At 49.7% G+C, this 23,767-nt stretch overlaps 1 protein-coding gene across 4 annotated transcripts; it reads left to right on the plus strand.

The window, feature by feature from the left end:
* The first annotated feature begins 1,577 nt into the window (after positions 1-1,577).
* Keap1 (kelch like ECH associated protein 1) lies at positions 1,578-13,804 on the plus strand. 4 transcript variants are annotated; one of them, XR_015737746.1, is made up of 8 exons: positions 1,578-1,784; positions 3,062-3,747; positions 6,032-6,717; positions 8,058-8,263; positions 8,992-9,168; positions 9,494-9,688; positions 11,289-11,410; positions 13,594-13,804. XR_015737746.1 is itself a non-coding variant. In XM_087905812.1 (7 exons), the coding sequence occupies exons 2-6, from the start codon at positions 3,109-3,111 to the stop codon at positions 9,658-9,660; spliced, it is 1,875 nt and encodes a 624-aa protein (XP_087761938.1). In that variant the 5' UTR covers positions 1,578-1,784; positions 3,062-3,108; the 3' UTR covers positions 9,661-9,688; positions 13,594-13,804. The 4 variants fall into 4 exon arrangements, 3 of the variants coding, with proteins under 3 accessions (XP_087761938.1, XP_048302422.1, XP_087761937.1); XM_087905812.1 differs by lacking the exon at positions 11,289-11,410; XM_048446465.3 differs by lacking the exons at positions 11,289-11,410; positions 13,594-13,804 and having other exon boundaries at positions 1,579-1,784; positions 9,494-10,700.
* Positions 13,805-23,767: the final 9,963 nt, after the last annotated feature.

A 23,767-nucleotide genomic window follows, 5' to 3' on the forward strand; every position in this document is an offset into this window, starting at 1 on the left:
CACAGGGCCTGTAGATTGAACTTTGAGATATAGATACTGTGGTCTTAGCCAGCCTTAGAGAACATGGCAGAGTGTGATAAGACACCACCCCTGGAGAAGCCTGGAACTGCAGCTTCTTCTCCTTTAGTTCCAAGTCCTGAAAAGGTGGAATTCACCTGGGGTTTCCAGGAATTTCCCACACAGACCAACATCTCTCCCACTGGCGTTTCTTTTACAGGTGCTAAAATGAATACACTTAATTAAAAAGTATATAGTTAATCATGGTGGCTGTATTAAAACCCCAGTACTTGTGAGGCTGAGGTAGGAGACTCACTCTGAGTTCAAAGCCAGCCTGGGCTACACAGTCTCAAGCATAAATAAGTACAGTTGGGGGCTGGAGAGATGGCTCAAGGGTTAAGAGGACCCAGGTACAATTCCCAGCACCCACATGGCAGCTTGCAATTGTCTATAATTCTAGTTCCAGGACCCAACAACCCATGCCAAACACCAATAAGAAACACCTTTATTGTTCAAGATTAATTTTTATGGGTGTATATGAAGGTCAGAGGCCAACTTGTAGGAGTTGGTTTTCTCCTTCTACCATCTGGATGCCAGGGATGGAACTCAAGTTGCCAGGATTGGCAAAAGCATCTTTACCCACCGAGTCATCTTGACAGTTCAGGAAATAACTTTCCATCATAAATGCCATAAGTATCTATTACTATAAAAATATCAAGAGTTTGTGAGAAACACAGAGGCAGATCTGGGTATTCAAATGCCCTCAGAGAACACCGCACCTCTGAGAGAGGGGGGGGGGGCTCAGCAGGTGGAGGTGCTTGCTTGCCCAGCTTTACACAGCATGAGTTCTGTCCAGGTCCCCCACAGAGGGCAAGCTGGGGACGGGTTTCCGCAGGAGGCAGAGGTAGAAGGGACTCTGTGAGTTCAAGGCCGGCCAGGGATATACAATAAGGCCCTGCCTCAAAAAGAAGCTACAGGGCTGGAGTGACGCCTCAGTAGTTAAGAGCACTGGTTGCTCTTAGAGATGACTCAGGTTTGATTTCCAGCTCCCGCAAGCTCACAACTATCTGTATCCCCAGTTCCAAGGATTCCCAACCTCCGTGGGCACCAAGCATTCATGTGGTGTACATACAAACATACATACATGCAGGCAAAACACTCATACATAAAATTAATAAATGAAAAAAATTAAGTTATATACTGGAGAGATGGCTCACATCATTTAGGAGTACTTGCTGCTCTTGCAGAGGACCAGAGTTCCATGGTGGCCCACAATCACCTGTGACTTCAGAAGGCACTGCACGCGCACGTTGTGCAGACATACACACAGGCAAAACACCCATACACCCATACACACAAATTACAAATTGAAATAATAACATTAAAAAGTTATTTTAAAAGAATATATATTATAGCTATATAATATTTGTATATCTCAACCAGGCTGATGGGGCTAGCTGGACCGTGTGGGGTGTGGGAGGGTCCGAGGGTGCAGGAGTACAGACAGCCTAACCCGGAGGCAGGCTCCTAGGGCCGCCCAGACCCACGCCCTGCTCCCTCCGCCCGGCACCTGCAGGAAGGGCTGGAACCGCCTCTGTGTGCCCGCCGTTCGTTTCCGCCCTCCCGCTCCTCCCACGCGTGCCGCCCGCGACCCCGCAGCACTGCTGCCCCAGATCCAAGGCCCCCCGGGTCCCCCTCGGCTCCTCCCGGAAGCGTGGCGCGTGGCGGCCCGGCGGCGCGGATTGGACGCGTGGCACCAACAGAGACACCCGGGGGGTGGGACGGAGGTGAGCGATCGCCCGCGGAGATGCGGTGGGGAGTCAGCTCCGAGTGCCGTCCGCGGTCGCGCGTGGGGCCGTGCACGTGGTGGTGGTGGGAGCGCGTGTCCCCCCCCAAGTGCGCACCCTGGTCGCCGAGCCCGTCCGCCCGCGCAGGGTGGCGGCCGCGGCCGGCGAGTGGAGGGTAGGGGTCGCCCGCGGCCGGCGCCCCGGGACTCTTATTGTGACAGGGTGGCGCGCTGTGCTTAGTCACCGTGACCCGCGCGGCGGAGGCGGAGGCGGAGCGCGGCCATGGCGGGGTGAGTGCGCCGCACCGGGCCGGGCCCCGGACCAGGCCCTGCGGGCTCTCCAGGCGTCTGGGCTGCGCCTCCGAGCGACTGGGTGGCCGCTCTAGCAGGCGCCAGGCACCGGGTCGCCGCTGCACAGCCCCCTGCATAATGCCAGGCCTGAGCTCCAGCAGAGTGTGGTCACGCGTGACAGTCCCTCACTTACTGGGGCCCTGGGAGCATTTTTCGCCCCCCCCCCCCACGGTGCTCTAATAGACACAACACGGGGGGCGGGGTGCGACTCCAGGCTGAGCCCCAGAATCTGGGGAGCCAGCTGCAGACCCTTTCTCCACGGCCCCTGGCCCCAGGTCTCCAAAGGGTCTCCTCAATCCCTGCTGCCCACCGTGGGCGGTCCTGATGCTCCACTCTGTCCCAGAACTTGGGCACTTCGTGTTTCCTCTACACACTTTGTTGTATTTTCAGGCCTTCTCTGTCTTCCTGCTGTGTCCCTGGAGCTCAGAACAGTGTCTAGTACATACTTGGCAGGCTCTCTAAATTTTGGTGAGGTGTTGAAGAAAGGAGTTTGACTTGTTGGAGGAAAGGAAGGGCAGGAAGGCTGGGACAGAGGAGTGAAGAGGTTGGAAAGGGGCTGACTACATGGGACTTGGCAGGCCAGAGGTGGGTTTCCACTCTTGGGCTTGGTGAAAGGTGTTGGACGATTCTGAGCAGAAAGGGGCATGATGTGGCCCGTTTCTTAGCCGGGCCTTCAGGCTAGCGAGTTGGGGGAGAACTTAGTTTGAATGGAGCCGGGTGTGTCCAATTTACTTGACTTGGCAAACTGCTCTAGAAACCATTGCTTACTTTTTCAAAAAGGAAGCCTGGATGGGCACCGTAGCACACACCGTAATCCCAGCACAAAGAAGGATCAATAAAAAGAAAGGATCAAAAAAAAAAAGAAAAAGGAAGCATTGCAGGGTCTAACTTTGCTGTTCCCAGCCCTGTCCTTTTCCCTCCTTCCAGGCCCCTAACTGCTAGTGGTGGAACTGTACCTTGTCACCAGGAACCCCATGCAGCCAGAACCCAGGCCTAGCGGGGCTCCCCGCAGCAGCCAGTTCCTGCCTCTAGGGTCAAAGTGCCCCGAGGGGTCAGGGGACGCGGTGATGTACGCATCCACAGAGTGCAAGGCCGAGGTGATGCCCTCCCTGGACGGCAACCGCACCTTCAGCTACACGCTAGAGGACCACACCAAGCAGGCTTTTGGCATCATGAACGAGCTTCGGTTGAGCCAGCAGCTCTGTGACGTGACGCTGCAGGTCAAATACGAGGACACCCCAGCTGCCCAGTTCATGGCTCACAAGGTGGTGCTGGCCTCCTCCAGCCCGGTCTTTAAGGCCATGTTCACCAATGGGCTTCGGGAGCAGGGCATGGAGGTGGTGTCCATTGAAGGCATCCACCCTAAGGTCATGGAGCGACTCATTGAGTTTGCCTACACGGCCTCCATCTCCGTGGGCGAGAAGTGCGTGCTGCATGTGATGAACGGGGCGGTCATGTATCAGTTTGACAGCGTGGTGCGAGCCTGCAGCGACTTCCTCGTGCAGCAGCTGGACCCCAGCAACGCCATTGGCATCGCCAATTTCGCTGAGCAGATTGGCTGCACTGAACTTCACCAGCGTGCCCGGGAGTATATCTACATGCACTTCGGGGAGGTGAGTGACGGCTAGGGCTCAGTTGTCGCAAGGAGTGGGACAGGCCATCATTAGCCACCCCACCCCCCTTGAAATTGGAAGTCATTCAAGTCTGTTGGAAAGCTTCTTGGTGTTTTCTTTTTCCTTCCTCCTGTCCCCGCAGAGGGGCTCATGTAGCTCAGGCTGGCCTAATCTGGTTATGTAGCTGTCTCACCTGTCTCAGTTTCCTCAGTCCTGGGATTACAGACATTCACGCTCACAGTTGACTGAAGTGGAAGCCAGGCTTTGTGAGCAGTCTGCCCGCGGAGCCACAGCTCCAGGACTTCATTTTTTTAATTAGTCTTCTTTAGGTGTACTGTTGGTTTTGTTTTTTGTTTTGTTTTGATTTTTGTTTTGGGGGTTTTTGTTTGTTTGTCTGTTTGTTTTTTCTTGAGACAATGTCTCTCTTTGGAGACAGGTAGACCTGGTTGTCCTGAAACTTGCTCTGTAGACCAGGGTGGCCTCAAACTCACAGAGATCCACCTGCTTCTGCTTCCCAAGTGCTGGGATTAAAGGCATGCACCTCCACTGCCCAGTCTGATGCTGTTTTTTAACTCCTGTTCTTGCTGTCATATTCTGAGTGCTGAGATCATGAGGCACGTGCCACCATACCCTGATAAAGTAAAAATTAACTTTTTGTACATTTATTGACATGTGTGCTTGTACACATGGACAGGCTGGTCTTGTGTGGAAGTCGGAGGACAACTGGCAGGAACTGGTCCTCTCTACTTTATATATGCTTCTAGGGTTAGCTCTGGTCATAGGGCTTGGCAGAAAGTGCCCTTACCTACAAAGCCATATTGCTGGACTGAAAACTCAGGTTATGAGCCCCTAATCTGGGAGACCCTAAGAACAGGGAAGATAAGTTCTCACAGTGTGTCAGCAGCCTGCTTTCTCTGGGGTCAGAAGCTGGAAGAAGACAGATGTGATGGCCAATGCTTTTAATCCCAGCACTCTGGAGACAGAGGCTGGTGGATCACTGAGAGTTGTAGGCCACTCTGGGCCACACAGTGAGACCTTACCTTGAGAGAGAGAGAGAGAGAGAGAGAGAGAGAGAGAGAGAGAGAGAAAGAGAGAGAGAGAGAGAGAGAGATTCCATTTGAACAACCAGTCAACATGTCTCCAGCAACTTCACGCTGCAGCCTTGCTTGGTCTTTCTTGGTCTCACGTAATGTTACTGCTTTCGTTTTCATTTCTCAGTGCAGGAAGTCTTCAAGGGAAGGTAAGAGGAAAGTCCCTGGCAAACGTCACAGTCAGCAGCACAGGTGGCAGTGACCAGAGAGGCCGTGCCCTGGGCATGACAGTGCATTCTGAGCATCACCAGTCCCCAGATCCCAAGTCTGAAATGCTCTAAAACCTTTTTGAATACGCATATGTCACCCTCAGGTGGGCAGTTCCACACCTGACCTCACAAAATGGGTGGTGGTCAAAACAGGCATAACATGCTGGCCTTGAATTCACTGAGATCTCCCTGCCTCTGCCTCCCGAGTGCTGGGATTAAAGGCGTGTACCACCCACACTAACCGCCTATATTTTTTCTTATTAATTTAAGGTTTTTATTGTGTTTATTTAGGGGGGCATACATGTGCCACAGTTCATGTGGAGGTCAGAAGACAACTTGCAGAAGTTGATCCTCTTCTTCCATAATATGAGTCCTGGGGGTTGAAGTGAAGTCCTCAAAAACTATCCATTCAACCAAGCAAACAAACCCAGTCCCTTTCTGAGCTGGTAAAGGCTCTCACTGCCAAGCCTGAAGACCAATTCCCAGGGACCCACATGGGGGAAGGCGAGAAACTATCCACAAGACATGAACTGTGGCATGCTCCACACACATACTCAATAAACCAATAAACAAATGTAATTAAAAATATGTTTTGAGAGCAGGTCTTATTTTGTAGACCAGGCTGGCTTGGAACTCACAGACATTCTTCTGCCTCTCCCTTCCGAGTGCTGGGATTAAAGGCCAGACTAGATTCAATTATTTATTTTTGAAACAGGATCTTACAGTGTTTTCTTGGCTGGTCTGGAACTGGCTACATAGCCCAGGCTGGCCTTGAATTCACATTCTCTTGCTTCTGCCTCCTGAGTGATGGGGGAATTACAGGCGTATACCACTATGCCTAGCTATACATTTTTTAAAAGTTAAAACCCAAATCAAACAATACAGATGCTTAAAGAGACCCCACTGTGTGCCCTGTGCCCTTTGTGAGGTTGCTCAGCCTGGAGGGCTTCCCAGAGCGCAGCCTCTCACCTGCGCTCCCTGCAGGTGGCCAAGCAGGAGGAGTTCTTCAACCTATCACATTGCCAGCTGGCCACGCTCATCAGCCGCGATGATCTGAATGTGCGCTGCGAGTCGGAGGTGTTCCACGCGTGCATCAACTGGGTCAAGTACGACTGCTCTCAGCGGCGCTTCTACGTGCAGGCACTGCTGCGGGCCGTGCGCTGCCACGCGCTCACGCCACACTTCCTGCAGACGCAGCTGCAGAAGTGCGAGATCCTGCAGGCTGACTCGCGCTGCAAGGACTACCTGGTGCAGATCTTCCAGGAGCTCACACTACACAAGCCCACGCAATCCGTGCCCTGCCGCGCGCCCAAGGTGGGCCGCCTCATTTACACAGCGGGCGGCTACTTCCGACAGTCGCTCAGCTACCTGGAGGCCTACAACCCAAGCGACAGCTCCTGGCTTCGCCTGGCCGATCTGCAGGTGCCACGCAGCGGGCTGGCTGGCTGCGTGGTGGGCGGGCTGCTCTATGCTGTGGGCGGCCGCAACAACTCACCCGATGGCAACACCGACTCCAGCGCCCTGGACTGCTACAACCCCATGACCAACCAGTGGTCGCCCTGTGCCTCTATGAGCGTGCCACGCAACCGGATCGGGGTGGGGGTCATAGACGGCCACATCTACGCAGTCGGGGGGTCCCACGGCTGCATCCACCACAGCAGCGTGGAGAGGTGAGCACGGGGTCCCAAAGGGAGGGCACCTGTTCTTCCCACCCCCAGAGGAGGCTGAGCAGATGGCATGTTCATCCTCAGTGTCCAGACTCGGGAAATACTGGAGGGGCTGTCCCAAACCTATAGGAATCATTAGCACGCTGGGGACTATGGGAATTACCACAATATGTGAAATATGTTATGCTAATTGTGTGTAATTACGTTAAAATGTATCATCTGACCTGGGATGTAGTTCAGTGGTAGAGCTCTGGTCCCTGGCTTGCACCCAGTTTTAGGTTCTAACCCCAATACTACCAAGAGAAAAAGGAAGAAAGAAAAGAGCCAGGGATGTGACTGGCGGAGCTTTTGCCTAGCACCACATAAGCCATAATGCCCGTCATCCCAGCGCTTGAGAGGTGGAGACAGGAGAGTCAGGAATTCAGAGTTATCTTTGGCTGTATGGCAAATTCTGGGCCAACCTGAAATATAAGAGACCCTGTCTCCAGACAGACAACTATCCCCCACACATTTAGGACTTGGAGCAAGGTAGGAAGATGAGAAAAACTGAAAAATACTCATGGTTCTGGGAATAGAATTTAGGGACTTGTGCATGCTAGGCCAGCCCTCTACCCCTGAGCTAACCCTACCCCCAACCTGCAAATGGAATTTTAAACCTATGCCCTAGGGGCCTCTAATGTGTATGGTCTGTGAATAGGATGGTGGGGCGATGTGTCACCTTGAGTGGGGCGCTTTCAAGAAGGACAGGGACACTATTAATAACTCCAGGAACACAGGTATGGACTGGATGCTGCCGGGCCAACCGGACGTGTTCACCCCATCTCTGATCATGTTGCTTGGAGGAGTACTGTCTGAGCAGTAGCCTAGTTGTCAGGCTTTCTTGGATTCTGGAGTTGGACACATGCACTGATGTCACTTAGTGATCCTGAATGTTCTACCCCGCATTTCTGATGCAAACCTCATGATGTGAGGTCCTGAGCTCCGATGAGGTGAAGCCCACACAGGCGATGCAGCACAAAGGGAAAACTTGCTAAGGGGACAGGACCTGGCTGTCACTTCCGTAGCTGATGGCTGTGAGCCTCAGTTTCTTCCTCTGGAAATGGAGCTGCTAACACCCTCCCTTGAGAGAAATAAAGCATCAGCCAGCAGGTGCTGCCTGCCTGTCACCCCAGCTCTGGGGAGGTTGAAGCAGGAGGATCTGGAATTCTGGGCTAGCATGGACTACACAGCAAGACCCTAGCTCTAAAATAGAGTAAAAAAAAAAAAAGTGGTAGTAGGGGCTTATTGTAAGGAGGCCAGCTGTAGTTCCTGGGGTGACCATGGTGGGATCGTGTCCTTTGCAGATATGAGCCAGATCGGGATGAGTGGCACTTAGTGGCACCAATGTTGACACGGAGGATAGGCGTGGGAGTGGCCGTGCTCAACCGCCTGCTGTATGCAGTGGGGGGCTTTGACGGGACCAACCGGCTCAACTCAGCAGAGTGCTACTATCCCGAGAGGAATGAGTGGCGGATGATCACACCAATGAATACCATCCGAAGTGGGGCAGGTGAGTGGGTGTGTTGGAAAGACCCCACCCAGCCCAGTCTTGGAAGAGGCTTCCTTCCTCTGCCCTTCTCTCTTCCTTCTTGTTTTGTTTTTGTTTTGTTTGAGTCAGGATCAAACAGTCTGTCCTCTGATGTAGGTGGGTCTTCTATCTATCTGTTGCTTTCATTGGTTAATTAATAAAGAAAACTGCTTGGCCTGATAGGTCAGAACATAGGTAGGCAGGGAAGACAGAACAGAATTGTGGGAGAATGAAAGCAGAGACAGAGAGCCACTCGCCATGAAGCTGCCAGGTCAGACATGCTGAATCTTTCCCGGTAAGCCATGACCTCGTGGTGAGATACAGATTATTAGAAATGGGTTGAATCAATATGTGAGAGTTAGCCAATAAGAGGCTGGAGGTAATGGGCCAGGCAGTGTTTAAAAGAATACAGTTTCTGAGTAATTATTTCGAGTGTAAACTAGCCATGGATCCGGAATCCTGGCGGGAATGCAGCCCGCCACTGCTTTTGTAACAGTCCTCAGAATCGTTATGTAGCTGAGGACGACTTTGAACTCATGATCCTCCAGCCTGTCCAGCACTGGGACGGCAGGCCTGCTCCTCCACACCAAATTCCAGCTTGATTTCTAAGGGGTTCCTCCTGAAAAGAGTGATGGAGGGAGGAAGGTGGCTCCTGAGGGCCCCCTTAAACCAGACCTCAGAGTGACTCTCCGCTGTGTGCTTTTGTTTAGGGGTCTGTGTGCTACACAACTGCATCTATGCGGCGGGGGGCTACGACGGGCAGGACCAGCTGAACAGCGTGGAGCGCTACAACGTGGAGACAGAGACCTGGACTTTTGTAGCCCCCATGAAGCACCGACGGAGTGCACTGGGGATTACTGTGCACCAGGGCAGAATCTATGTCCTTGGTGAGGGCTAAGAAGTGGGCGAGGGTGGAAAAGACTCTTCTGTCCATATCTCTTCTTAAGATTTGGTGCTGAGGATGGAACCTGAGGAACACCTGAATGCTTGACAAGTGTTCTGTAACTCAGCCACTCCCTACTCCCCTACACCCCCAACGCCTCCACCCTGCTTCACTGGGAAGTCTAGGCAAGGGTTCTATCACTGGGCTTCATTCCACCTCATCCCCATGTGTTACAAACGGGTGGCTTCCCCTTCCTGTTTTCTGTTGTCTTTTCATGGAAGTTAGATCGAGTCCTCTGAGGGAGGTGACCATCTTCATTCTCTCTACAGGAGGCTATGATGGCCACACGTTTCTGGACAGTGTGGAATGCTATGACCCAGACACTGACACCTGGAGCGAGGTGACACGTATGACATCTGGCCGCAGTGGGGTGGGTGTTGCCGTCACCATGGAACCCTGTCGGAAGCAAATTGATCAACAGAACTGTACCTGCTGAAGCACTTGGGTTACCTGAACACTGACAAGTAAGAAAAACAGTCCATATAGACCACCGCTGTCTTTGTACAAAAAGAAAGGAAGAAAGGAAGGAAGGAAGGAAGGAAGGAAAAAGAAAGAGGAAAACCAAACAAACCCACAAACAGAACACAGGGACAGGAGGCAGCAGAAGAAAGCATCCCTCTCCAGGAAGGGCGGCTGGGATGCTGTGGAAATGACATTGTGGAAGACCAGAACTAAATCCATATGCCCGTTTGTCACAGCCCCTGGAGCATCCAGGACGTCTGCCTGCGGTGTGGTATGGAAGGGGCACCCTCACAAGTGAGAGGCCCCTATACTCTCTGGCTGGGGATGAGGCCGCCAGCACTCAGATTCCTTTGGGGGGGAACAGGAAAAACAGGGGTCATACGTGTTTTCTTTGGTCCCTACAACTTGGTGATCAAATCTACGGGACAAGGGGAAGAAGGGGCCAGGTGAGGCCAAGAGGCTGAGGCTTCTCAGAAGCTGCCATCCCCAGGGACAAGCCTGCACAGAGAACACTGGGCCTCTACGCCCTGTGTTAAGAACCCTTTAACTTTCCCATGGAAATTAAAAACGGATTTAGCAGTGTCTTGTACATAGGTCCTCAGAGGGCGGTTGGAATCCCTCAGGGAGAGACAGTTCTTCTATTGAAATACACTCGGATCTTGATCGGGGCTGGCATTTGAAACCTGTCTGTTTTCTCCGCGTACCATTGTGCACTCTGCTCATATGGGGCATCTTGCACCCTCGTGGGCCACACAGCCGTCTGTCAGTTTTAGGTGCATTAGAAGCCAATGACCTAACTTTGTGCCACTTCCCCTGGGGCCTCCTGTGTTTTACTTGACTTTGAGACATGGTCTCGTGTAGCCCAGGATGACCTTCAGTTCAGATCCTGCACACCTGACCTTCCCTCCTCCTCAGCCTCCTGAGAGCTGGGATTACAGTTGTATACCATCAAACCTGGTTCCTGCTTGTCCTTTTTGTACCCAAGCAGCAAAATAAAGATTTCTGGGACCTCGAGTGTGGCTCAGTGGATAGTTAATGTAGCATGCATGAAGTCCTGGGTACCATCCCTAGCACATATAAACCCTGCTAACCCACACTTGTGTTCACAGCAGCAGGAGGGTTGGGTTCAGAGTCGTGTGAGCGTATAGCCAACTCAAGGCCAGCCTGACCTACACGAGACTTTATCTCAAAAATAATAGTATTAATTATATTTTATACACACACACATACACACACACTTGATTTTTCAAGACAGTGTTTCCCCGTGTGGCCCTGGCTGCCCTAAAACTAGCTATATCTCAGAGATCCACCTGCTTCTGCCTCCCAAGTGCTGGAACTAAAAGCATGCACTCCTGTTAATACTTTTACTTATTTTATTTATTTTTGTTTTTCAAGACAGAGTTTCTCTGTGTAGCAGCCCTGGCAGTCCTGGAACTCACTCTGTAGACCAGACTGGCCTCGAACTCACAGAGATCCACTTGCCTTTGCCTTCTGTGTGTTGGGATTAAAGGTGTGCTCCATTGTGCCCAACTGGTAATATTTTTTGTTTGCTTCTTTTTTCTTTTTAATTTGTTTTTTATTTTATCTGCTTTGGTGTTTTAGCCATGGGTATTGGAGTTACAGTTGTGAACTACCATGTAGGGGCTGGGAATTGAACCCAGGTCCTCTGGAAGAACAGCCAGTGCTCTTAACTGATAAGCCACCTCTTCAGCCCTAATCAGCTGGTAATATTTTTTTAAAATAATTTATTTATTTTTACTTTATGTGCATCGGTATTTTGCCTGCATGTATGTCTGTGTGAGGGTGTCAGATCTTGGAGTTACAGACAGCTATGAGGGACTTGAACTGTGGACCTCAGGAAGAGCAGTCAGTGTCCTTAACCACTGAGCCATCTCTCCAGACAACAAACAAATGACATATGTTGTATACACTAGATTGCAGAGGTGGCTCAGCGGTTCTTCCCAAGGACCAGAACTGATTCAAAACAAGAGCAGGCTTTGATGCCTCTGCTATCTTTGAGGCACTTGCACACAAATGCACACATGCAGACAAACATGTGGCCATATGTGACCTTTTGAAAGTCTCTCAGAAAGCAGGAAATGAAGCTCAGTAGTAGAGCCCTTACACCATCGTTTGTTTTGTTTGAGACAGGGTTTCTCTGTGTTGTCCTGGCTGTCCTGGAACTCACTCTGAAGACCTGGCTGACCTCAAACTCACAAAGATCCACCTGCCTCTACCTCCTGAGTGCTGGGATTAAAGGTGTGAAAGCTACCAATGCTTGGCTATTTATTTATTTATTTATTTATTCTTGGTGCACACATTTAATCCCAGCATTTGGGAGGTAGAGGCAGGTGGATCTTTGAGGCCAGCCTGGTCCTCACTGAGAGAAAACAAAAAGAAAAAAGAGAGAAAGAAACCTAACAGTGAGGGGTTGCGGTAAGCAAGCAATAGGACATGAATGAATCTCCAGCACCCATGTGAGAACCAGGTCTAGCTGCATGCCTGTGACTCTAGCACTGGGGGCAGAGACAATAGCCTGCCAGCCTGGGTGAAATGGTAAATTCCAGGTTCAGTGAAAGACCATGGAGAGGAGGGGAAAGGGGAGAGGGAGAGGGAGGGAGTAGGAGACAGAGACAGAGAGAGACAGAGAGCGAGAGAGACCATTCTTGCAGAGGACCCAGGTTTAGTTCCAAGCACCTGTTTAATTCACGAGAACCTGTGACTCAAGTCCTAGGGAATCTGATCCTTTTGGCCTGGATGAGCATCTGCAAGCTTGTGGTGCAAACAAACTCAGAAAAGCACACATGCACACACATATAGAGAGAGAAGGAAGGAGGATTTGGATAGCTGCAAGGAAGCCTGCTAGCATACTTTTGGTTTGCGTGTGTAGCCTTGAGGAATGTTGTAGATGTCGCTAGGTAGTCCTTTTAGCACTTCTGATATATCTTCCCTTTTTATTACTTCAGTTACATTGATTTATACATTGGGGGAGCAAGCCCACCGTGACACTTGTATGACTGTCAAAGGAGAGCATACAGGAGTCAGTTCTAGGTGTCAATCTTAGGTCATCAGGCTGGTGGCCAGCCCCTTTACCCACAAACCATCTCATTGGCTCCGTCCTGGTGCTTCTGCTCAGCGTTTGGGTAGGGGAAACTAAGTCTTCGTACCAGCAATGAAAGGTCCAGACAGCTGAGGCGATTAACTCCCTGGTGCCACCCCTGTCTCTTGAGTGGGTGATCTTTGTTGTAGAGGGTTACAGCCCCCACTGTCAGGTTCAGTTTCCTGACTCTAAAGCTGCCGGATTCTCAGAATCAAGTGCATTTACCATCTGTTGTTATTTGTGAGGATGGGACTTTGGCCATCTCTCAGGCAGCACACCCTGCATTAGCAGCTGGATCAACCAAGGGCGGGTTTTGAGGGTGGTGCTGGAGCTTGAACCCAGGGCCTGCTGCACGCTATGTTCTCTACCTCCGAGCTACAACCTCCGCCCCAAGGTAGTAGCATTTAGCTTCTCTTGCATGCTTTTTCTCTCTTTCTCTCTCTCTCTCTCTCTCTCTCTCTCTCTCTCTTCCTTTCTCCCTTTTCTCTCTTTATTTCTTTTCCCCTCCCTCCCTTCTCCCCTCCCCCCTCCCTCCCTCTCTTCTTTCTTTCTTGACAGGGTTTCTCTATGCAGCCTTGGCTGTCCTCATTCTGTAGACCAGGCTGGCCTCGAATGCTCAGAAATCTGCCTGCCTCTGCCCTCCCAAATGCTGGGATTAAAGGTGTGCACCACCACTGCCCAGCCCATGCCTGGATTTTTAGTTTGGTACTGGGGATCTAATTCAGGTTCCCTTGCTTGTGCAGCAAGCATTTTACTGACTGCTTGTGACTACAAGTGACTCACTTCTGTTTTTGTTTTTTAAAACAGATCTGGGGGACTGGAGAGATGGCTCAGTGGTTAAGAGCATCGCCTGCTCTTCCAAAGGTCCTGAGTTCAATTCCCAGCAACCACATGGTGGCTCACAACCATCTGTAATGAGGCTTGGTGCCCTCTTCTGGCCTGCAGGTATATACACAGACATATTGTATACATAATAAAAATAAATAAATTTTTTTAAAAATTAAAAAAAAAAACCAGATCTGGGGACTCACAGAGATCCACTTGCCTGTGAAGTCCAGACTGACACCGAACTCATGATCTGATAACTTCAGTTTTCCATGTGTGCAGGTTACAAGGCCTGGGAGTTTTTCATTTTGAATACTGGAAACTCAGCAGCCCTGGACACCCTCACCACTCATCTAGGTCAGTCAAAATCTAGTTGAGTACTAGACTCGAGAGATGATTCAGCAGTTAAGAGCACTTGTTGCTCTTGCAGAGGACCCAGTTCATTTCCCAGCACCTGCAAGGTTGCTTGCAGCCATTCCTAGCTCCAGTTCTAGGGGACCTTCACAGGTACTGCATGCACGTGGTGCTCAGCCTACATTTTTGTTTGTTTGGTTTGGTTTGGTGTTTTGAGACAGGGTTTCTCAATGTAGCACTGGCTGTCTTGGAACTCACTCTGTAGACCAGGCTGTCCTCAACTCACAGAGACCCGCCTGCCTCTGCCTCCTGAGTGCTGGGATTAAAGACTTGTGCTGTCACCGCCCAGCCACAGCCTACATCTTAAAAAAAAATCTCATTGAGCTGAATATGGCGTCTTGCACCTGTAATCCCAGCAACAGGAAGTCTGAAGCAGAAGGATTCCAAGGAATTCCAGGCTAACGAACTTGAGAGAGCCCGTTTTTCATTTAATTTGACTTTTAATTTTTATTACATTTAAGAGAGAGGGAGGAAAAGAGAGAGGAAGGAAGGAGAGCACCAGGGTAGAGGTGAGAAGACAACCCGAAGGAGTCAGTCCTCATGTGGGTCCTGGGAATCCACTCAGGTCAGGCTCGGTGGGCATCAGGCTGAGTGGGGCATCATCTTTACCTGTTGGCCATTTTGCCAGCCCAAGATCTTGGTTTCAAGCAAAACAATAACAAAAAACAGGGCCTTGAGAGAGCTGGTTCAGTGGAAAAAGCACTTAACTACTTGAGGGGAATATCTCACTTTGGGTACTCTGCACCCAGGTGGTGGCCTATAATCACAGCTGCCTGGCTGAACCCCACAACTCCAGGTTCCCTGAGACCCTGCCTGGAAAGTAAGGTGGAGATCCGTGGAGGAAGCTCCCCCAGGACCTGCAGTTAAGGCCTCCACAGAAAAGCACTCCCCCCGCAAACATCTGTGTGCATACCACACATGCGCACATGCAAGAATGAGAAACAAGATCCTAGTTGGTCACCCCACAAGGAAGGATTGCAAGCAGGTAGGGCAGAGGGTGGAGCTCTCTGATACAATGTGGGCTGAGCCTACGCAAAGCCCTGATCCCATCCTCAGCATGTCTGTAAATAAACTCATTGGTTAACACGGGAGGGGCAGGTGGATAGGGTCAAAGTTAAACCTCAGCATTCATGTGCTTGTCATCTTAGGTCAGCTTGGCCTGGCAGGGGACAGGAGTGCATTAGGGAGAGCTAGGCCAAAGGTGCTGGCAACCATCCAGGGGAGAGGTGGTGGTGATTCAGGCTCAGCGCATGTGGGCAGGCACGTAATGAGGAAAAATACAAGTAAGCTAATTGGATAGAGCGAAGCCAATGATAGATGATTAACAAGTCCGCCATTCTCTCTCCTACTATGCCGGAGCTAAAACTCAAAAACTCAAGATCTTGTACACGTTGTTTAAGCACACTGCCCAGCCACACTCCCAGGCCTCACTAGAGGATTCTAGACAGGGGCTCCACCACTGAGCCATGCCTCCAGCCCCTCACTGGGGGATTCTTTTCCTAGTTTTCTTTTTTGTTTTTGTTTTTCAAGACAGGGTTTCTCTGTAGCTTTGGAGCCTGTCCTGGAACTAGCTCTTATAGACCAGGCTGGCCTCAAACTCAGAGAGATCTGCCCGCCTCTGCCTCCTGAGTGCTGGGATTAAAGACATGATACTGTTCAATTCTTGAAAGGCAGGGGTTCTGCTCCAGGAGTTGAGAGCCACCCAATGGGGGTGTTGTGCTCTCACTTCTAGGGCTTCACTCCAACCCTTGTTTGTTTTTATTTATTTATTTATTTATTTATTTATTTATTTATTTATTTATTTTGGACACAGTGTGTAGTTTCTCTGTGGTTCTGCTTGTTCTAGAACTCACTACATAGGATCTCAAACTCAGATAGCCACTTCCCTCTGTCTCCTGAGTGCTGGGGTAAAAGGCTGCGCCACCACAGCCAGCTCTTTTCTGTGATTTTTGAGGATGGCATTCTGGTGGGGTCAGCCCGGCAAAAGCTCATTTAGTAACAACGCGGCAGATTCAGGCATTGACGGCTGCTTGCCAGTGCCACACCATCTATGAAGCACGTTTGCATTTACAAATGGGACAAAACCAGAGGGGAGGCCCTGGGCAGTGAAGCGAGCACAGCGCCATGGAAGGGGACCCAGTAAGGGGCCCTAGCAGGCCCAAGCATGGCAAATACAGGCCTTAGTGCCCGTGGCCAGCAACAAAAGGGAAGCCAAAATAATCAATGAGAAAGAGAAAACGAAGCCTGTGTCAAGTGGAAACCTCAGCACAACACAGCTCCCTCCCAGACTAATAGGAACTGGCTGAAGTCTGGGTGGCAAAACTCAGAAGGTGCCATGCTCCTGGGGCTGAAATCATCTTCAACCCAGTGCAAAGAGACATTGACTCAGAGCCGGTCCAAACTGCTCAGCCGGAAGGAGGGAGGACTTGCGGGGGTTTGAAGCTCCTAGCAAAGCCATCGGTTCTAGTTCATGTTCTCCTGTGTTGTCCTTGAACGCCCTTTAACGCTAGCACTCAGTCTGCAGAGGCCAGGGCTACCTAGAGAGACTCTGTCTCAAAAACAAATAAAAGAAAATGCTCCGCAGGCATGCCTAGGGCTAATCTGGTCTGAGGCTATTCCTTCAATGAGACTGCCCCTAGTAACTCTGGACTAAGCTGAGAATCGAAGTTCACTAGTTTTATGTTATGCACTAGAGAGACAGCAGCACTGGCTGCCCTTCCAGAGGACCCGGGTTCAATTCCCAGTGCCCACATGACAGCTCACAACCTTCTGTAACCCCAGTTCCTGGGGATTGGTCAGATGCCCTCTTCTGACCTCCAAGGGCCTATGGTGTACAAGCATACAGGCAGGCAAACCACCCATACACATAAAATAAAAGTAAATAAGCCTCTAAAAACTAAAATTGTTGTGGGGCTGGAGAGATGGCTCAGTGGTTAAGAGCATTGCCTGCTCTTCCAAAGGTCCTGAGTTCAATTCCCAGCAACCACATGGTGGCTCACAACCACCTGTAATGAGGTCTGGTGCCCTCTTCTGGCCTGCAGACAAACACACAGACAGAATATTGTATACATAATAAATAAATAAATATTTAAAAAAAAAAAAAAAAAAAAAAACTAAAATTGTTGTGCTGGAGAGATGGCTCGGAGGTTAAGAGTACTGGCTGCTCTTCCAGAGGCTCTGAGTTCAGTTCTGTATACATAATAAACAAATAACACTACATACATGATAAGTATGTATATAAAATAAATAAATAACACTTTATACATAATAAAGAAATATAAAAAATAAAATTGTTATATACATACATATATGTGTAATATATATGATACACAACAGAAACCAAAACAGGGTCAAAGAGATGGCTCAGTGGTAAAGATGCTCGCTGTCCAGACTCATGGTCTGAATTTGACCCCATGGTAGAAAGCATGACTTCTGACAGCTGGTCTCCAGCCTCTACACACTAGTGTGTTCCCAGACCTAATAAATGCTCAAATATTATAAAAACAATGACCGAGCTGGGGAGATGTTTCACAGTTAGAATAGAAGCATAGGCTGCTCTCGAACAGGACCTGAGTTAGGTTCCTAGTACCCACACTGGGCAACTCACCACGTCTGGGACTCCAGCTTCAGGGGATCCAACAATGTGGGCACACATGCTTCCGTATCTATACAATACAATTTATACACAAATATAAACTAAGGCGCGGGACCCAGTGGTATACATCTTTAGTCCTAGAACTGGGGAGGTCTCAGAAGGCAGGTCTCTGGGTTTGAGACCAGTCTGCTCTACACAGCCAGCTGCAGGACAGCCAGGGCTACACAGTGAGACCCTGGCTCCAAACAAACAACTAAGTAAGGAAGGATTCAAAACAAAGCAAGAAAGAGACTCGGCCTCAGACTGGGTTATTCCAGCCATGGTGCATCATGCCCACACATGTACACACATACAAAGGCAGAGAGGGGAGAGGCAAGGACACCCAGTGTTGACCTCCAGCACCATGTACAAGAGCAATCTCACCCACTTCCACCTTTGAACATATACACATCCCAAACCAATGTGGGGCTGTGTGGAACTGGCTAGATTGCCTAGTTGATTGTGCTAGTGTGTGAACCTTTGGAGAACAGCTATTGTGTGTGCAGGAATTTTATCACCACACCGGGACAAGCCCTTTCTACCCCCCTCGTGTTACCTCCTGCTGACATGTCATAATGCTTGAGGATCATCCCCAAGTATGCTGAGGATACAGAGGCTGTGCTATCGTTGAGAGCACTGGCTGCTCTCTCACTGAGGAGACAGAGGCTGTGCAATGGTTAGGAGCGCTGGCTGCTCTCACTGGGGTTTGTTCCTCAGCACCCACATGGCAGCTCACACGTCTGTAATTCTAGGTCTAGGACATCCATCACCCTAGTCTGACCTTCGATATTGCATCCTTGTGGTGTATGCACGTGCAGGTAGAACACCCACATATGTAAAATAAAATTTAAAAACTTGGTACTGGAGAGTTGGCTCAGTGATTAAAATCATTTAATTCTTGCTCCAGGACCCAGGCTTGATTCCTAGCAGTCATAAGGAGGCTTGCCACATCCTTGGGCACCAGGTGAACATGTGTTGGTGCATAGACACACAGCAGGTAAAACACTCAATACATAAAATAATAAACATAAACCTAAATTTAAAAAACTAAAACCCTTAAAAAGTCCTTTATAAAATATATGTGCTGAGTGCAGTTAGATCCTTCCTGTGGCTATTTATGAAGAAACAACAGTCCAGCTCCCCAAGCAATGTCCCATTAGTTATGGGGCATGATGCTAAGTTCCCTTACCAGCTAGCTTTGCCCTCCTTCCTGTGTCTCCTGTATCCCGAGCTGGCCTCAAATTCACTATGAATCCAAGAAGAGGGTGACCTGGAAACCTGATCATCCTGTTTTCTCCTGCAGAGAGCAAGGGCAGATCAGTTCCACAGTGCTGAGGATGGAGCCCAGGTCTTTGTGCCTGGCGAGCCAGCTCTCTGCCAACTGAACACTCTACTCTCAGGAGGTGATCTGTCTTGGTTTTTCCTTCCCAGTTTAGGGAGGGGAAAGCTTTGTGTCTTCTTTTGTTCACGGGACCACCGGAGTCTTTGCAAAGATCCCCTTGGATTGAAAGCCATCAAAAAAAAAACAAAAAACAAAAAACAAAAACAAAACCCAAAACAAACAAACAAACAAAAACCTCAACGTATTTTTTTTTAAAAGGTATCTGACTATTTTGAGGAGTGTGGGAAAGGTGATCTGGGGAAATCACGAGGATATGGGGAACAAGGCAGGATCCCATGTGTGGGGAGCTGAGGACCATTGTGAGGAGCCCTGAAGAGGGGTGAATGACTCCAGGGTCCTCTGAGGAATGGTATCAGGGCCCCTATGACACAGAGATGGTTTTCTGAAGAAAGAAAGGGCACTGTTGGGGGCCGGCAACCAGGATTGTGAGCAGGTTCCCCTTAAGAAAATGAGCAGCACTGTGAGCTCGCTCAAAGTAAGACTCACGCCAGGGTATTCCCAAGGAGGGAGCGGTCTACGACAGTGAAGGTGACACTGGGTCGTGCTCAAGATCAAAGCGACTGCAAGGTCATTTGGGGACTACAAGCTGCAGAGATCAGCCTTCCGATTCAGAAGTCGAGCCGCAACCCCCAGCGTCTATTTTCTCCACAAGTGACAGTGATTTCAGCCAATAATAACTCTGAACTGTCTGTGTCCTGGCTCCGCCTCTCGGATGGTCTGCACCTGCTGCGCCACTTCCTGACGTTGGTGTAGTTCCACAGGTACCCACCAGGGGACGCGCGAATGCTTGCGCTCCCGGTACTGGCTCCTTACGTTTGTCCCGGGACTCTTCATAATTAGAATTTGTTGGTAATAATACAGACTGTGGGTAATAATGTGGTCAAACACACTGGGCCCAGCATGGAGTCTGCCCGAGAGTAGTGTCATTGCATTTGACAGCAAGGGAAATTACGGAGATGAGCTGACTGGTTTAGACTGTTCACAAGCCTGCTGCAGTGGGATAAGACTATTTCTAGCTTTTAGGAGGTGAAGACAGGACGTTGATGAGGTCAAGGGCATCCTCGTTTACATATAGAGTTCCAGGACAGCCCGGGCTACGTGAGACCCTGTTTATTATTATTTTAGGTTTTTGTTTTTGTTTTTATTTTGAGACAGGGTCTTTCTAAATAGACAAGGGTGGCTTCAAAGTCACAGAGATCTGCCTGCATCTCTTTCTAGAGCTGGGATTAAAAGGCGTACGCACCACCTGGTAAAACCCTGTTTAACCCCAATCAGGACACACAATAGGATTTAACAGGTAAAGGCCCTGGCCCACAAGCTTAATGACATGAATTTAATCTCTGGAACCCACCTAGTGGATAGAAGTGACTCCTCAAGTGGTCTTCCAACTACACAAGCACAAACACACACATTTTCTCCATCTGTCTCCCCGTCCTCGCAGGCTGCAGAGATGATGGTGCTGGTAAGAACACTGACTGCTCTTCCAGAGGACCCAGCACTCGTTCCAGATCTGACGCCCCTTATGGCCTTCTTGGACACTGCACTCACACATACACATGTATACGTAACTAAAAACGGAAATCTTTATTAAAGAAAAACAGAAGGGCGCTCAGAAAGGTGGCTGGGTGGCTAAGAGCACAGGCTGCTCTTTCAGAGAACATGGCTTGGTTCCCAGCACCCACATGGCAACCCACACCTCCCTTACTCAGTCCTGGGACTCTCCTCTGGCTTCTGTGAGCCCTGCACACAGCCAGCGTGCACACATACAGGTGTGCACATGTACTGATGAATACACATATAACTCAAAATAAAATTGAATAATTTTTTTTAAGATAGGGTCCAATCTTGTAGCGCTGGTTATCCTGGAACTTGAACTTGCTATGTAGACCAGACTGGCCTCAAACTCACAGAGATTAACCTGCCTCTGCCTCCCAAGTGCCGGGATTAAGGGTGCTACCACATGCAAAGTACATTTTTTTTTTTTTTTAGTTTTTTGAGACAGGGTTGTTTCTCTGTGGCTTTGGAGCCTGTCCTGGAACTAGCTCTGGTAGACCAGGCTGGCCTCGAACTCAGACACATCCGTCTGCCTCTGCCTCCCAAGTGCTGGGATTAAAGGTATGCATCATCACCACCTGGCCTCCAACTTTACATTTGCAAAGTACATTTTTAAAAGTGGGCTGTGAGGTGGCTTTTGCCACCAAGTCTCATGACCTGAGCTCAGTCCCTGGAACCCACACAGTGGAAGGAGAGCACCAACCCCTGAGTTGCTCTCTGACCTGCACACAGGCAGTGGGGCACAGGTACATTCATTCTCCCCCAAATAAAAACCCAGCTTTTGTGTGGTGTGTGTGCACGTGTGTGGTTTTGAGAAAGGGTTTCTCTGTGTAACAGTCCTGACGCTTGCTTTATAGAGCAGGCTGGCCTCAAATTCAGAGATCTTCCTGCCTTTGCCTCCCGAGTGCGGCGATGGCAGATGGTGGTCTCTCTCACCCTCATTTTTCCCTAAAGGGTCTTGCTGCTGCTTTGCTTGAGGAAAGATGGACCCCATCCTCATGAGGCAGCTTGATGGTGATCCTTCCTTGCATGCTCAGCTTGTGCCCCTATCTTTGATGTGTTAGTATCCCCACCAACCCTTTTACACTTGGGGAAACTGAGGATAGGAGCAAATAAGTTCACCACCTAGGTCTCACTGCCCGACTCCCAATAACTCCCTGCAGGTCAGAACTACTTGTGGCCTTTTGACCTCTAGCCTAGTGACCTTTCCTTTACCCCGCCAGCCTTTGAAGATCTCCTGGGACAGTGTCTGGGTCTTCTCTTTGCTTCCTGTATAAAGTTTGAGAGCATCTGGAAATTTCTATTTTTTCCAGTTTTGCTTTTCTAGCTGGGGTCCACGCTGGTCCCTCGTCCTCTGGGATGGCGTTCTCCTGGGAAGCTTTCCAGGCATAGAAGAACCTGTCCTGAATGTCCAAAACCATTCAGTGTGGTCCAGCACTGGCTACAGGGCTACTTCATAGAAAGGAAACAGACAAAATTGGGAGTAGGGATGAATGCCTGTTATACCAGCATGTGTCAGGTGGAGGCAGGAGGATCAAGAGTTCAAGGTCAGCTGCCACCACACAGCACACTGAAAGCCAGGCCGGGTTCCATGTAAGTCTGAAACTAAGAAACATACAGAAAAAAAGAAAGGAGTGGGGAAATCCCAGGCATGGTAGAGTACATTCTTAGTCCCGGCTCTTGAGGGAGCAAATCTTGTGACTTTCAATCCAACCTGGTCTATGCTAAGTTCTAGGCCAGCCAAGGTTACATAGTTCAATCTACATGTGGGGGTAGGGCAAAGATTTTGCTAGGACCTAGGGCACCCCTAAGTCTTGAGAATGCTGTTCCACACACCTGGTGTACTAGGACTTGTGCCGTAAGTATGTACTTTATCACTGGGCTGGGCTCCCGTTGTCCTGCCTCAGAGATGGGACAACTGAGTCAGAGAGACCACTTTTTTGAGACAGGGTCTTAATAAATAATTCTAGATGGTCTAAAACTTTATAGACCAACCAGGCTGGCCTTGAACTCCTGAAGTCTTTGATTATTGTGGTGCTGGGGTGGAACAGAACTGGGAAAGGCTGTACCAACAAGCCACCTCCACAGCCTCTCACAGGAGATTCCAGGCAGGAGCTCTCCCACTGGCCCATATTCCCTAGCCTTATGGGGGATTCTCAGCAGGCTCTGCCACTAAGCCATGTGCCCAGCCCAATGCCATACATTTCTTCATTGCCTTTCTCCTTCCTTTCTTTCTTTCCTTTCTCTCTCTCTTTTATGTGTATACAGTGTTCTGTCTGCATTTTGCCTACACACCAGAAGAAGGCATCAGATCTCATCAAAAATGGCCATGAACCACCATGTGGTTGCTGGGAATTGAACTCAGGACCTCTGGAAGAGCAGTCAGTGCTCTTAACCTCTGAGCCATCTCTCCAACCCCTCTCTTTTCTTTCTTTTTGTTTTGTTTTTCTGAGATCAAGGTTCTTTGTTTGTTTGTTTATTTGTTTGTTGGGGGAGATTTTTGTTTGTTTTGTTTTTCAAGACAGGGTTTCTCAGTGTAATAGCCACGGCTGTCCTAGAACTAGTTCTGTAGGCCAGGCTGGCTTCGAACTCACTGAGATCTGCCTGCCTCTGCCTCCCGAGTGCTGGGATTAAAGGCATATGCTACCACCTTCCGGCAAGACAAAGGTTCTTGATATAACTGCTTTTTTTTTTTTTAAAGACAGAGTTTCTGTGTAGCTTTGACTGTCCTTGAACTATGTAGACCAGGCTATCCCTGAACTCAAGAGAGTCTCCCCGCCTCACCCTCTAGAGAGCTGGGATTAAAGCTTCAAGTCACCCATCCTGACCAGATGCCTTCACGCTGTAGCTAGGAGCTCCACCCCAGCACTGGATAAATGGGATGCGACGTGGAGACACAAGGTCACACAAGGCCGGCCTAGCATTCGTGGAGCAGAAGCAGAAGGATCTTGCATTCAACACTTCTGCACTACAACCCTTGAGAGCAGGAGAGAAAAGAGAAGCGACACAGCTGGCTTCAAGCCACAGACCCTGCTGAGTGAGACCATGTCTTACAGTGACTGGCTGAGTGACAGCAGGTACGGTGGCACACACCTGCAATTCCAGAGTCTGAGGCCAGCATGGGCTACACGAAAGCCAGGTTTCAGAGAAAA

This window comes from Myodes glareolus, chromosome 4 (assembly GCF_982192425.1).
Source record: "Myodes glareolus chromosome 4, mMyoGla1.1, whole genome shotgun sequence".
NCBI lineage: Eukaryota > Metazoa > Chordata > Mammalia > Rodentia > Cricetidae > Myodes > Myodes glareolus.

What these genes read in the sequence shown, in the direction of transcription:
- Keap1 (XM_087905812.1), top strand. Translation starts at nt 3,109, where the DNA reads ATGCAGCCAGAACCCAGGCCTAGCGGGGCTCCCCGCAGCAGCCAGTTC. An exon ending in TACCATCCGAAGTGGGGCAG is followed by an intron (nt 8,264 to 8,991) that starts GTGAGTGGGTGT and finishes GCTTTTGTTTAG; the next exon opens with GGGTCTGTGTGCTACACAAC. An exon ending in GGGCAGAATCTATGTCCTTG is followed by an intron (nt 9,169 to 9,493) that starts GTGAGGGCTAAG and finishes TTCTCTCTACAG; the next exon opens with GAGGCTATGATGGCCACACG.